Raw genomic sequence first — 14,510 nt, 5'->3', positions numbered from 1 at the left:
AGAAATTAAGAACACAACAACTTGAAGTTATTTGGATTAGGAAAGCAAAAATATGGCCAGGCCAAACAAAACACAGGCATTGATAATGCAGAAAGTCTTAAAGCATATTTTATTTGCCTAATTACTTTCAGTAGCACAACAATTCAGTTGTTACTTTATCACTACACATGCAACTGGTATCACCAATATTTATTCAAAAAACATCACATACTAGGCTATGATAACATATACCAGCATTGATATCTATGTTTCCTGCTCACTTCCATGACTGATCAGGAATGAATGAAGGACTTTGCATCCTGGATGGACAGCAGCTGCCTGAAGCTCAACTCGGAGAAACACAGGTCCTCATCCTCGGACCCTCCCTCTCTGCATGGAACAACACCTGGTGGGCCACTGCCCCCGGCAGCCCCCACCGCCCACAGACCACGCCCGAAACCTTGGCAGTGTACTCCACTCCTCCCTCTCCATGACCCAATAGGTCAGCGCCGTTGCCTCCACCTGCTTCAACAACCTCTGCATCATCCGAAAGACCTTCAAATGGATCCCCCCTGAATCAAGGAAGACCGTCAACCACACACTCATAACCAGCAGACTGGACTACGGAAATGCCCTCTATGCCGGGACCAACAAGTCTCTGCTCCGCAAACTCCAGACCATACAGAACACCACTGCTTGACTTGCCCTTGGCATCCCTCGACACGAACACACCATCCAACACCTGCATAACCTCCACTGGCTCCCCGTTGAGAAGAGAGAAAACTTTCAAGATACTCACCCACGCCTACAAATGCCTCCACTACACTGGACCCCAATATCTCAACAATAGAATCTTCTTCCACGTACCAAAGAGGAACATCCGATCTGCCACCCTCGCTGAACCCCCGCGCATCCGCAGAGCAAGAACGGGTGGTAGAACCTTCTCCTATATCGCGGCTAAGACCTGGAATGAGCTCCCGATCGACATCTTCAGGAAGATCCTCAAGACCTGGCTCCCCCCCTCATCGCTTTGAGACCCTCACGGGTGAGTAGCACACTTAAAGAATCCCTGTTTGATCGATCTTTGTAAATAAGATGCTGTCTCACCAATTTCAAACTGAGACCTTATTGTAATCTTTGTAATACAATATGGGTTCCTGTGTGCTTACACAACTGAAGAACTATATTACTGGTAATCTTGATGAAACTAAGTGATACTCTTCCTTGTCCCAGTCCTCGCCCAAGATAGGTACCACGATGTCTACCTATAAATTGCACCAATTCTTTTCATTTTTTTTTGTTTTTAAGGGTGGGTAATTTCCCATGGGCCACTATATGAAACAAAGTCTTATGTTACACCATCCTTTTTAATCAGCCGGTAGTAGAACATCCACTGAATTGAGGCACACCAACAGAGAAGGGCAAAGAGAGGTATTGGAATCTGTAGTACGAAAGATTATAAGGAAATAATCAGGGCGTTACAATCTGCATCCCAGTTCTCAAACATCAACAAGTTAGCTATGCTTCGCCCTGACCCAGAGAAATGCGGCAAAACAAACACAAATTTAAGTTACAAGCTATGAGCTGATTGTGAACATAAAAACACAAATTTAATATGTGAAAGTGTTTAACCCCTTCGGTGCTCATGACGGAACGGTTCCGTCATGAGCCACGGTTGAGCTGTGCTCATGACGGAACCGTTCCGTCATGACCACGCCCGCGCAAGATTCCGTCAGCACAGCGGCGGAATTTGCGCAGCATGGAAGGGGTTAAAAGTATATAAAGATGCATTCAAAGTGGTGAGTAATTGATGAACATTGTAGGCCAAACAGAATTGAACAAACTTAGTCATGCTTTGTGACATTATTTCAACCAAGCAGCTAAGGAAAGCTGTACAAGCACCAGTCCTATCAAGACTGAACTTCAAGAATGCCATACTAGATAAAGTACCTCTTGCCCACCTTGCTACACTTATGTTTGTCCTCCACTGTGCGGTCGGTCTTATATGACCTACTAACATAGTCAGCCACTTCACACACATACTCTGGGATTTCACTCTTTCAGATACTGGCAAGAATTCAATTGAAAATATGCCAATTGGTCCACATGTCTATCCACAACAAGAACCCATCCTACATTGTAAAACCTCTAACCATTTTGGGAAGTTCATTACTGCTGTTAGTATCAAAGTCACCTGCTAGCAGGCGATACTCTGTGCTACAACCACATCAGCATGGAATGCTCTTCAGCCTAACCTAAGAAAAGCAACACCTACAACTGCATTTAGGAAAAAGCATCCAGTTCTCTGATTCGAAAACCATTCCTTAACTAATACTGAAACTGAACGGCATGGACCCAGCTGGGGGTTTATTGTGTGTAAACACATCAGGGCCTATTCACAAACTGCATTTGTAATAATATATTGGTGCTACAGACATACTGCAAATGCTATTTCACAAACTTACATGCGAAGGTTCCTTCTCTGCCTTGCCTATCTTTTTCCGTGCAGGATGATCCACCCCAACTGCGGGGTCTATACACATGTAAGTATACGTTCTTGTGGTAGATATGGAGGGACACAGTGGAGTGCCTGGAAAATGGGGAATACTTATTTTTCTCACTAGTCGACTTGAAACATGTACCATCCAAGCATGTGGAAGCATATTGCTCACTGTCAAAACTGTATTCACCTAGGGATATATGTTTTTTAGAATCCTTTAACTGAATGAGGAGTGTGTTGTGCCAATGTACCAATGCAGACCAATAAATCTAGTGTACTATAAAACAACATTGCAGGAATACAAATGTTATAAGGGAAGTAGTGGAGTGAACCGTGGTGAGGAGGGCAGGCAGAAGATGAAGGACGCCAAGGGAAGTGAAGCAGAGAGGAGGTGGGGAGAGAGGAAGTAATGAAGCAAGTAAAAAAAGTGATAAGCGGAAGAAAGGGGAAGATGACTAGAGGGGAGAGTGGGTGGATTAGAAACGAAGTGAGTGAAGGAGCGGAGTATGGGATGGAAGGGGAGAAAGTGAATAAAGAATGAAGGAATAGAGAGAAATAGGGGAATAAACAAGAAAGGTGATAGAGGAAGGCGGGAAAATTCTTGGCACCTGCGTAGTGCCCAGGATCTAAGTGTCTGCTGGAGAAGAGGCTTTGTCGGTATGCAGGGAAGATCACGGTCTAACAGCAGTCAGGAGCTCACATGAGGGTGGGAGGTAAAATACGGATCCAAAGGGGTACATAGGACCTGTGCAGTATGTGCATAGAAACAATATAATACAGTATAATAAAAAAAATCACAATATTGCATTATTTCAATGCACAGTAATAGTTGGGTCAGTAAGTGTGGGCACATTCTACGTAACAATTTATAGCTGCCGCGGTTTCTACTGGCCAAAATCAGGTAAATAGTTCTGCCAGGGTAGCGGAAGAGACAAAAACAAATGGAAAAAGGTGATTCGGTTTGATTGGCGATGGCCCTACTCTGCAGTGTCAGTTCTCCGTCACTGGCGCGGGATTTACACACGCTCACTATCACTTCATAAACGTTATTGCATGCAAGGTGAACTTACACTAGCCAATGGCTTTCCGAAACAGGACCTCTGGAGATGAAGCGACCCAAGTTGTATTGGCGTGAGTTAGTGTAAGTCGCCCTATTGAGACCGTATCTACTGGTCACAGTAATTAAACCTGCAGCAGAATAAAGTAATTGATGGCAAAAGCGGCCTTGGGATTTGTAGTTTGTCAGACTACAATTCTTACGCCCTCTTGGTATGTAAAGGTTTCGAAATAAGCTGTTGTTAAAATGAAAGAATCTAACATCAAAAATGACAATGTAGTACAATTAAAAAGTGATACTTTTAGTAGATCAAATAGTTAAGAAGGGAAAAACAAGGGTTATAATTTACCTTGGCCTTCCATCCCCATGAAGTATATATTTACTTATACGACAGCACCGCAAGCCTCTAGCTGCCCTGCTCTACGCCAAATGAAAGGGGGAGGAATGTGCTGTATCTACAAGATGCTGCACATTTGTGTCCTTTTTGCCAGCACCGGCACACAAACTGCAGCTGAGAGCCAAGGCAGGCACCCTTGCTCCATGGTACAAGGGTGTCAGTGTTGTTGCCATGATTGTTTTTGGGCACGAAGGGACACCTTCCTGCACAAGAGCAATCAAAGGAGGTGTTTTCCTCATTCTGTGTGTGCTGCAGGAGATATGGAAAGAGATGAAAACTAGAGGAAATTTAAACATTTGTCCAAGTTATGCCCACTTTGGGAAGGAATTAATTTTGGTGCTGCCGAGATTTGCACTATGTTGCAAGGGTGCCTGCGTTGGTGCTTGGCTGCAGTTTGTGCGGCGGCGCTGGCAGCAGGACAGGAATGCACCAAAATATTGTAAATATGTCCCTAATTGCTATAAGTATTTGTTTACAAGGTCCCCAACGGTAGACTGAAATGTTACCTGCTAGCTGTAATACTTGTATGTGCTTCCAGTACCAAATCAGTGATGCATTTCTTCTTGGCTCCGCAATCTTTCGTGAAAGGAATCTGAAAGATTACAAAAACATACTTTGTCTTTCCAGAATGTTGACAAATGAACATGCAAATTTACACATTACTTCACAAACTGTGAATACAGTTGTGCATTATCTGAATATTCATTTCAAAGCAAACTTTCACCGTGGTCCAAGTAGAATTCTGATTAGACCTATGTAGGCAGAAAAAAAGAAACTGCATTTCCTGATAAATATGGGACAGAAAGTTGAAGGAAGGCAAATACACAGAACACATGCCAGTTCAGGTGCAGCTGAAAGAGGTGAGCCTTCTCCTACCTGCACACATAGATGCCCATTTTCACAAATGGGCCATTGCCATTTTGGGAGAGGTTGGAAATTTATGTACAGGAAATATCCAAATAAAGTCCTTTAGTATGATTCAAGGAAAACAAACAATGTAGCTACACGTCCCGTATAGGAAAGAAAAATGTGATAATTATGTAACATCACCTACAGCACACAAGCAAAGCCACTAAATTATATACATTTGAAACCCAAGCCAAAGAGGGACCAATAATGACAGAGGGAGCAAAAATATGTCTGCAAGAAAAGTGAAATGTCCAGAACAGGAATTCATAATCAAGACCTCTGCCATGGTGCTCCACCTAAAGAGACGAGATGGCGCATGGCAACACCAGCAAAATGAAGCTACTGAGGTAAACCAGACACCCTCCTTGCGTGGTGGCTCCCTGTGCTCTTCTCATAGGTCCCATGTGGAGCCTGTGAGGCGATGCAAGAGTGAGACTTAGGGGGATGTTCACAATGACGAGCGATAACTATCGCCAACGTCAGTTTACGGCTGAAAAGTTAACGTCGCCTACCCTGATTATAATCGCTATGCTAGCGTGTGACGTCTCACAGGTGGGACTGATCCGAACTGCAGCTCTGCTGGAACGGCCACAGAATGAGCTATCAGGCCTAGTGCACGCTCAGGCGATGGCTATGCATAATAGTCTCAATATGGGATCATATTTGGTACAGGCTCGGGCAGAGATACAATCGCGCCATGTGCTGACTGAGGGCAATAACTGCCTCTGTCTGGGGTACAAGTGTATTGGCTCAGGTTCAGATATCGCTTTCAATCTAGACTGATCCTGGAATATCACTGCTGCTTCAGTCTTCGACCTCTGAAGGTGAGGGAGGAATGGTTCTGCTTAAACAGGTTTAGTCTGAACTACAATTGTAGTGCTGCGAACTCACCCTGTGATCGCACTGTTAATGCGAGGCCATTCTGTGCTGTCACTCCAAGTACAATCTACGCCTGTTGATTTCACAGCTGGTAGACACTGAGCCTGTGATCTCCCTGCTGGTGAAGCTGAGCCTGTGATCTCCCTGCTGGTGAAGCTGAGCCTGTGATCTCCCTGCCGGTAGACGTTGAGCCTGTGATCCCGTTGCCGGTACAGGTGCAGCCTGTAAGACCCTGTTAGGACAAGTTCCCTAGGACAATCAGTCTGCTCTGAAAGTCTCTGGCTGGGCGATGGTTCTGCTGATGTGGGCTCAGGCCCAGCCATACAGGCTCAGTCCGAGGTATGGTTCAAGGGTCAGCCCGTACAATCTCAGTCCGAAGTATCGCTGAGGTGGTACAGGCTCAGCCCGAGGTACCGCTGAGGTGGGACAGGCTCAGCCCGAGGTATCGCTCTTCAGGTGCCGGCTGGAGCTTGATCTTGATTGGCCTCGAGAAGTCTGAGCAGCACTCTGCTGAGAAGTGCTTATCAAAAGTGCTATTTTTCTACGGCTGCAAAGCTAGCAGAAATTAAGAGCTTTCTCCTACACAGTGTCTGTTTCAAGGAGGCATTATTTTTCACACAAAGCTGTAACAATAAGATAGGGTTTGGAGAGAAAAACCATGGGAGTGGTCTACTTTTTGGGTCATATTTAACGATGCACGGTGCCAGTGCACTGTCACTAAAACTGGCACAAAGCAGTTCAGTTTTAGGCAGCTGTCGTTCATCCATGCTGCGAGTCTGGTGTATTCTGGGTTCTCCGTGAGAGAGGATGAGCTGGGTGTCGTCAGCATAAGATACTATGCTGAGCCCATGCTGTCTGACTATGGTGGCGAGGGGGGCCATGTAGATGTTGAAGAGCGTGTGGCTGAGCGAGGATCTTTGTGGTACTCAGTTTATATTTCACACCAATTGCACACACAAAATTTCAAATCCGACATCCGATACCCATACACACACAAAATAATTTAAATTACCCCATTACTGACCTCACAATGTTGTTTGAGTTGTGTAGTTAATGATGTACTGCCTACGTTGTAACGGACGTCTCCCATGCCAAAGGCAAACCATAGCCTGGCCCGTCTGCGTCCATCTGCCCCTGGACTGCGCTCACCACCATGGAGCCTTCGTCTTGGACACTCCACCGTTATGACGCCAGCACCCTCCTCGCCATCAACCCTGGACTCCACATTGCCTGCTAGGACCAATATCTGCTCCAGACCTGACATCGCCATTGCCATCACCATCACTGACAGCTGCATTATCACCTGCAAGGAGCAGCGTGCCCTTCAAGGACAAGGATTGCCATCACCTACAGAGGCACACTCTGACTGACCATGTACTCTAATGACCCAAGGGTGACCATGGACCACCTGAATTCCAAGATCTGGACTAAGCCCAAGCACATCCACGGCGGCACACTCATGTGCTGGGCTCCCGGACATTGGACCCCCATTCTCAAATACCATTGTTGACCTCATTGTACCCCAGGATCTCCCATCCACCGACGACATCCTACTATGTGATCTCAAGTTCCACCTGGACAACCCCAGTGACCAGGACACCAGAGCCTTCGGGAGAAGGTCACCAATATCAGACGCAAGCAGCAACTCACATCAACAGGCCACATTGCAGGACACACGATTGAGCATGTCAGCGCCGCAAGCGGGAGCTTCAACTTCAGGAACAACACCGGACTCTCCTGGACCAACAATCATTGGATACATCACGTCTTCACCTTGCCCACAGGACACCAACGCCACCATCATAACCCCTCGCAGCTGGATTAAGGCCACCGTTGAACGTCTTGTCAAGTCTCTCAGCACCAACACTCCGCCACTGCTTCCAAACGATGACACCGCAGCACACAACCGACACCGATGGATCTCCAACAGCGTCAACATTCGGGCACCCCTCATGAACTGCACTGCATCAGTATCTTCCGCCTGCCTGAAGGCAGGCGTGAGGGTGACGCAGTGCCACAGGGATAGGCTGGCCCCATGCATTGCTGGAGTTGCATCATGATTGTGACACAACTGCAGCAATGCGTGTTTTTAGCAGAGACAGATACGTCAGGATTCCTGACGTAACTGTAATTACTTGCGTCGTGGAGCACTGTTCAGTGAGTACAGCGCACCATGCCGTCGCAAGAAGGGCATAGTGAGAAGTGTTTCAACGCTGTCTTGTCGCAGTGCTGCAACACTTTTCATGACTGGTGCACAAGAATGCGCACTATCTTGTTGATGGTGCGCAGTCCTGCCCTGTAATTATGTGACAGGGCAGCGCAGCAACATTGCTTGCAATGCGGTCCAGCAACAAAACCTGCAGAAATGAGGCCCCAATGGTTATCTCCATTTTAAGACCAGATATTTTATGGTCTTAAAAACTGCCTCTAGTTGCAGTGTAGCCACTTTTTTTGGTCATCTTAAATTAAGGAATCCCCTTTTGAATAGGGAAATCTTGGGTTAACGTCAGATTTTGCAAGGAAACGCCTCCCTTACATATCATTAGCGTTAATTATCGCTGACAGAAGTTGCGATGTTGTAAATGGTCCATTTCACCTAAAAGCTGTTGCTAACGGCTGTTAGCGACAGCTTGTGAATATTGCGTTAAAAATATTGCCGCTTTATCAGCAAAAAAGGCCCACTAACGTGGCGAAATTGGCTTTTGAATATGCCCCTTAGTCTCCAATTTAGCAAAGCAGCCTTCACGGGCAGTTGTACAAAATTAGCTTCTTTTCGGAGGGAACCAGTCTTCACAACGATGCCTTTACCATGTAATGCCCTTACTATGAAGTCCTTTTCAAGCATGCCTTTAACCTGCAGATGCTGTTAGCATGCTTGCCTTTACTATGAATAGTAAGTATATCTAATATCACAAATAAAGGTAGGGTATATATGTAAATAATGGTACAGCAAATTTGAAGTTAAGGATGATTTTTTAGGGTTTTGGGTTGTGTAGTTGTAAAGGGTGGTAAGGGGGATTTTAGGGTTTAGGGCGCATAGTGGTAAAGGGTGGTAAGGGTTGTTTTAGAGTTTAGGGGTGGGTAGGGGTAAAGGATAGTAAGGGTAGTTTTAGGGTTTAGGGGTGGTAAGTGTAATTGTAGGGATTGGGGGTGCGTGGTGGTTAGAGTAATTTTATGGTTTAGGGGAGGGTGGTGGTGAATAAAGGTTAGGAGTAAATAAAAATGGGGGTTTACATAGGTAAAATATACTCACCTTGCATGAGGAGGGCATGCATGGTAAAGGCATGAGGAGGGCATGCATGGTAAAGGCATCTGCACAGTAAAGTCATCCTTGGTAAAGGCTGATTGGTAATGGCAAGCACAGTAAAGTCATGCATTGTAACCTCATTCACCCCTTTTTAAGTGTTAGCCAAGTGCTTATTATTTTACAAAAATTATATATATATAGTATACTACTTTAGGGGCTTTCAGCCAGCACTCTACATCCATTGCTCTGTTGTTGTGCCATTCATATTTTTCTTCTACCCACTAGAGCAGAGTTCTTCAAACTGGGGGGCCAGGCTGTGACCAAAAACAGCATCTTGCTGACAACAGTGCTTTGTTTTAAGTGAGAAACATGAGTGGCAGTAAGCTACTCTGTAATGGGCCATCGGTAACATTGTTTGTCACATGGGTCAAAAAGGAAGGGACTCCAAATATTCCTCAAACCTCTCCCCCCCCCCATTTCTTATAATCATGCTGTGAATTCTAACACACTTTATAAGGCCTGGTTGACCAGAATAGTATGTTTGGCAATCAATTATCTGATTGCATTTTCTAGAAGGGATAGCAAAACGTGAAGAGGAGGGCACAGCAATAAAAAATTTGAAGACCACTGCACTAGTGCATACAGCATCAGGCAATGAGCCAGCTCAGTTCAGCCATTGCCTAACTTCACTGTCATTGATGGCATTTGACTTGTTCACGAGGACTATATCTGCACCCACATTAGTTCCCTCTAGTTCCTGGTACTACTATGCCAAATTGTAATTTTTGAGACAGAAAAATATTTTTGCTTTCATCCAATTAATTAATTAATTAGCTCCCTGAACAATAAAGTCTGTAGAAAGAGGAAACTGCCTCTTAGGACTGTTTTTGTGCAGGAAAGTGTCTCTTCCTGCACAAAAACCATCCTGCCAACAACATTGGCACTCTTGCACCATGTTGCAAGGTTGCCTGCTTTGGTGCACAGTTGCAAAATGTGCACCTGCGCTGGCTGTAAGGACAAGAATACACTGTATCATATGAATACAATGCATTCCTGTCCTTATGAATTGGCATAGGGCAGTGCAGCAAAAAGCATGGCGGCACTGCCATACAGCAATTTCTTGTAAATTTGCCGCATTAATTGGAATATACCGCTATGTCCCAAAACATTGGAAAAAGTCAAAAGAGATGGCAGAAGAAAGGAAGAGTAGTCACCTTCGTGACAACTACATAAATATAGTAATTCGAATAATAGGTGATATTTTGTAAGAGCATTCACATTGAATAAATTGATATGTGAGTGTAACTTGAGCCATCTTTAAATACCACAACACCTGTTCAAAGCAAAATGGTGAAAACCTTTGGGCCCTCTCTCATTACAAGGTGTTTGGAATTTCCGCTTCCCCCAAAACTTAGAGGCATATTTACAAGGAATTGACGGAGCACGGCGTTGTATCTCTTCCTGCACATAAACGATTTTGAATGGCATTTTGAAACTTCTATGTGTGCTGCTTAAGGGCTTGTAAATATGCCCCTTATTTTTTCTGACAAATTGGGATTCCGTGCTGTTCAGTAAAAGGACATCAGCTGTATATTTACCCAGAACATATCAGCAGCAGAAAGCATCTGAAATGTCCAGATGGTAAACTGCCCTAAAATGAGGAATGTTATGTTATATTGGCTCGTAAAGCGCACTAATCACATGAGAGGGTAGCCAGGCGCCCACTGATATCAGTGCAGTTCGTATTCGTAGTTCTGGGTGTAAAATAACTGGCTCAGAATTCCAGATGCACTTATAGTGTTGACCAAAGTGATGACCAGCAGAGCCAACCCAAACAGATTTGGAATCGTGGACAGCCTTTAAGGACCTGGAAATAGTGCACATGTTTAACCTGGACAAGTGCGTAGGGCTGTCACTTCCTCGGTTCATCAGAACTTTCAGTCCTGGGTTCACATTAAACCTACTGTGTTCTGGGAGTTGTAGTCTTGTTTTGCCTAGGACTGGAAACGTTTTGCCCGGATAACGTGCCTATAAGTTATGCTTTGCTTTGCCTATATTTTACAAGAGGTAAAAAAGAGTTGCTATGATTGTCAGTCGCTAGTGGCATGTGCTGTTCTAAACTGCAAAATATTTCGGGGCATATTTACAATGTCTGGCGCATCTCTGCAAATTAGCAGGGATGTGCCAGAACAGATATGACACGCAAGTCTCCCCTTGCGCCACCATGGATGTGTTGCATTTACAATGCGGCGCACCGTGGCACAAAGATAGGCAGATGCATGTCGCATCTTGTGGCGTAAGGGCGGCGCATTGCTGGAGTCGCGTCGCAAGCGCGACGCAACTCCAGCAATGCACAGGGGCCAGCCATCCCTAATGTGGTGCGCCACTCCTTACAACTGCTTTAAGCAGGCGTAAGGTTTTGTCGCAGTGGCCTTCGAAAAGTGACTCCGTGAAATCTTGTAGATTTCACTGCGTCACTTTTACGAGGCGTTCCTGTGACAGAACGCCCACCCTACGACAGAACGCCCACATGAAACCTAACGCAGGTTTCATGTGGCGCAGGGCTTTACAACATGACGCATCTCCCTAGATGCGTCACATTGTAAATAAGGCGCAATGTGGCGCATGGTTTACGCCGCTGCTGCTTCACAGAAGTGACACAACGGCGGCGTAAATGTGTCGCAAGGGGCTTGTAAATCTGCCCCTTCGTATATTGTAAATATATTCAGTGTGTATCATGTTATAAAAATCCATTACATTGTGTAGTCATAAAATAATCAGTTTCAATTGTGCATTTTACTCGGAAAATACATTTGGAAAACAGTATCATCGTCCTCGCACTCTGCAGGCCTTTTCATTAGCTCTTTTTGTCATAATTGCCAGTCAGCATATTGCAGGCTTCCTGAGCCATGGCTTATCCCATCACCTTTAGGGTTTACCGGGGCAAATATGCTTTTCCTGCCCAACATAATTTTATTTACATACGGTTTTCTATGAATCTATGTTGAAATAACTACAGCATAACTAGGAGACAAAATGTTAGTTTCACAGGTAGTTTAGCACGTTGACAGGCGATAGGCAGAGAATAATGTTTAACTTTCAGCTTCCAGTCATGATATATCTTTCAAGCTTCAATATCCCCATGGGTGGAAGCAAGATTTCTAAAGCCTAAAGACTTGGGGGCAGATTTAAAAGCCCCTTGCGAGACATTTACGCCGCCGTTACGTCACTTCTGTGGAGATGCGTCACGTTGTAAAGCCCTGCGCTACATTAAACCTGCGTCAGGTTTAATGTATGCAGGGTGGGCGTTCCGTCGGAAAAAGCCTCGGAAAAGTGACGCAGTGAAATCTACAAGATTTTACTGAGTCACTTTTCCGACGCTGCTGCGTCAAAACCCTGCGCCTGCTTGAAGCAGACGTAAGGCATGACGCAGCATGTTCGGTATGGGCAGCCCCTGAGCATTGCTGGAGTTGCGTCGTGCTTGCGACACGACTCCAGCAATGCGCCGCCCTTATGCCATCAGATGCGTCACGCATCTGTTTATCCTTGCGCCATGATGCGCTGCATTGTAAATGCGGCGCATCTGTGGTGGCACAAGGGTAAACTTGCGTGACGCATGTTTCCTGGCGCATCCCTGCTGATTTGCAGGGATGCGCTAGGAAACATAAATCTGCCCCTTGACTTTTTGCTTGATGCATTTTTATATAGCGCAGACTTTACCTAAAGGTGTCAGTGCGTTTTTCAATGCAACCAGTTACATTGCATAAGGATTTCAGACTACATGAATTACATATCTTGACACAAAGAAAATGTTACAAAGGTGAACCTGAATGCTGAAGATGACGTGTCTGAGATATTAATTGATACAGTCGTTACACGGTGCCCAAATCACAGGGAAAACAGCAAAACACAACACCAATGAACTCACTGTTTATTAATTAATTTATTTACAAGAACGAAAGAGAATCAAAATCTTGAAAGGTGAAGTCATCTTAACCGAGCTGCTATCACTGGTTGTTCTGCGTTAGTGATGTTCTGTGTTAGTGAAGTAACTCGATGCAGAATTAACGTGGATATTTTGGTTTTCGAAACTAAACATTGATCATGGCTATCAATCAATCAATCAGTGACACTTGTAAAGCGCGCTACATACCCGTAGGGTCTCAAGGCGCTGGGGGGGGGGGGGGTGCCGCTACTGCTCGAACAGCCAGGTCTTCAGCTTCTTCCTGAAGGAGAGGTGGTCTTGGGTCAGGCGCAGGTCGGACGGGAGGGAGTTCCAGGTCTTGGCGGCCAGGTAGGAGAAGGACCTTCCTCCTGTAGTTGCTCTGCGGATGCGGGGGACGGCGGCGAGGGCGTGGTTGGCTGATCGGAGGTGGCGTTTGGGAGCGTAGAAGTTGATTTCCAATCAATCAACAATTCCCTTTATTCCGTAACACAATGCCCACATGAATGTATGCATGTATGAAAAACAATATGTATCAATGGCACAGCGTGGCTGCCAGCACCTAACTCACTGGAGACCTGTTCTAATACCCTTCAGTCATCCCCTTAAATTTGCATGTACTTTATCCCACTCAAACAAACCTACAGACAGTGGCGGCCGACTCAAGTAAGAGTCTGCGATACGGCGAGCGCAAGGTAAGTGGTTTTATTTTTTTAAATTTAATTTTACCTTCCCCGTAGTCTGTCGACTTACCCCCGCCCCACCACCTAAAGATGCATTACTTCTAATCCTCCCATCTGGTATGAGAGAGCTTTCAATAGTTGTCATTTCATCCTGATATGTGGGAGCCTCAGAGGAGGGGATGGTTGGATGTGGGCATAGTACGATCCCAAGGAAAACTTCAAAGAAGTCGTTCACTACATTACTCTTGTCTTCTTAGTCCTATTCCTATAAGGATTGTTCTATAAAGAGCCGCCCCACCTTGATTCATTCTTTTCTCTTAGGTTAATCTAGAGGGCTAGTTGCCATTTTTCCTGAGATGACAGAGCAGCTGGTAAATCTTACAGGCATTTTACATAGGTGACGATGATGCCACTTTACATTTACTCCACCATTGTTTAAATAAAGCACTTGGTGGGTATGTTGTTTCACCTACTCAAGGTCTGATCACATGATGCATTTTGAATCTTGCATAATGTGCAACCCCTTGGGAATAGAAAGAGTGTTTGTAGATGAGTTGGGTTTGGTCCTTGGCCCAGGGGCAACAACACCCCTTGTTTAGCTTCTGTTAGAAAAATATACTTTTTGTCTTCTGTGGATTCACCAATATTTACATTGCTGATCAAGCAGGAAGCCTCTTTAATTGCCCTGGCATAGGATATAGGTGTGAGGAACCAGTATAAAACAGGCACAGGCCTGGGAGTGCCCCTTCTCTGGCATTCCATTTTTCAAGTTAAAAGAAATCCCTGTTGCCTAGTAGGTGTGACAACCCCCTTCCCCTCAGGAGAAAAGGTACTCTGAAAGTTGGAGGTGACACCCAGATGATTTAATTGGCTAATTTGCCTCCTACTGGTAAACAGGAATTGGGCAGGTGGCTGA

General features: G+C 45.2%; 1 protein-coding gene across 2 annotated transcripts in view; it reads right to left on the bottom strand.

Annotated features, from left to right (window-relative positions):
• The window catches only part of ITGA1 (integrin subunit alpha 1), an 880,323-nt gene that overhangs the window by 153,890 nt on the left and 711,923 nt on the right, over positions 1–14,510 (bottom strand). For both annotated transcript variants that reach the window (XM_085631246.1, XM_085631248.1), the window contains exon 19: positions 4,440–4,525. In XM_085631246.1, the coding sequence (XP_085487372.1) occupies positions 4,440–4,525 (86 nt within the window). The remainder of the gene's footprint in view (positions 1–4,439; positions 4,526–14,510) is intronic.

Source organism: Triturus cristatus, chromosome 2_1, assembly GCF_964204655.1.
Source record: "Triturus cristatus chromosome 2_1, aTriCri1.1, whole genome shotgun sequence".
NCBI classification, from domain to species: Eukaryota; Metazoa; Chordata; class Amphibia; order Caudata; family Salamandridae; genus Triturus; species Triturus cristatus.
Note: the sequence above shows the minus strand (reverse complement) of the source record. Positions and strands in the feature narration are given on the sequence as shown.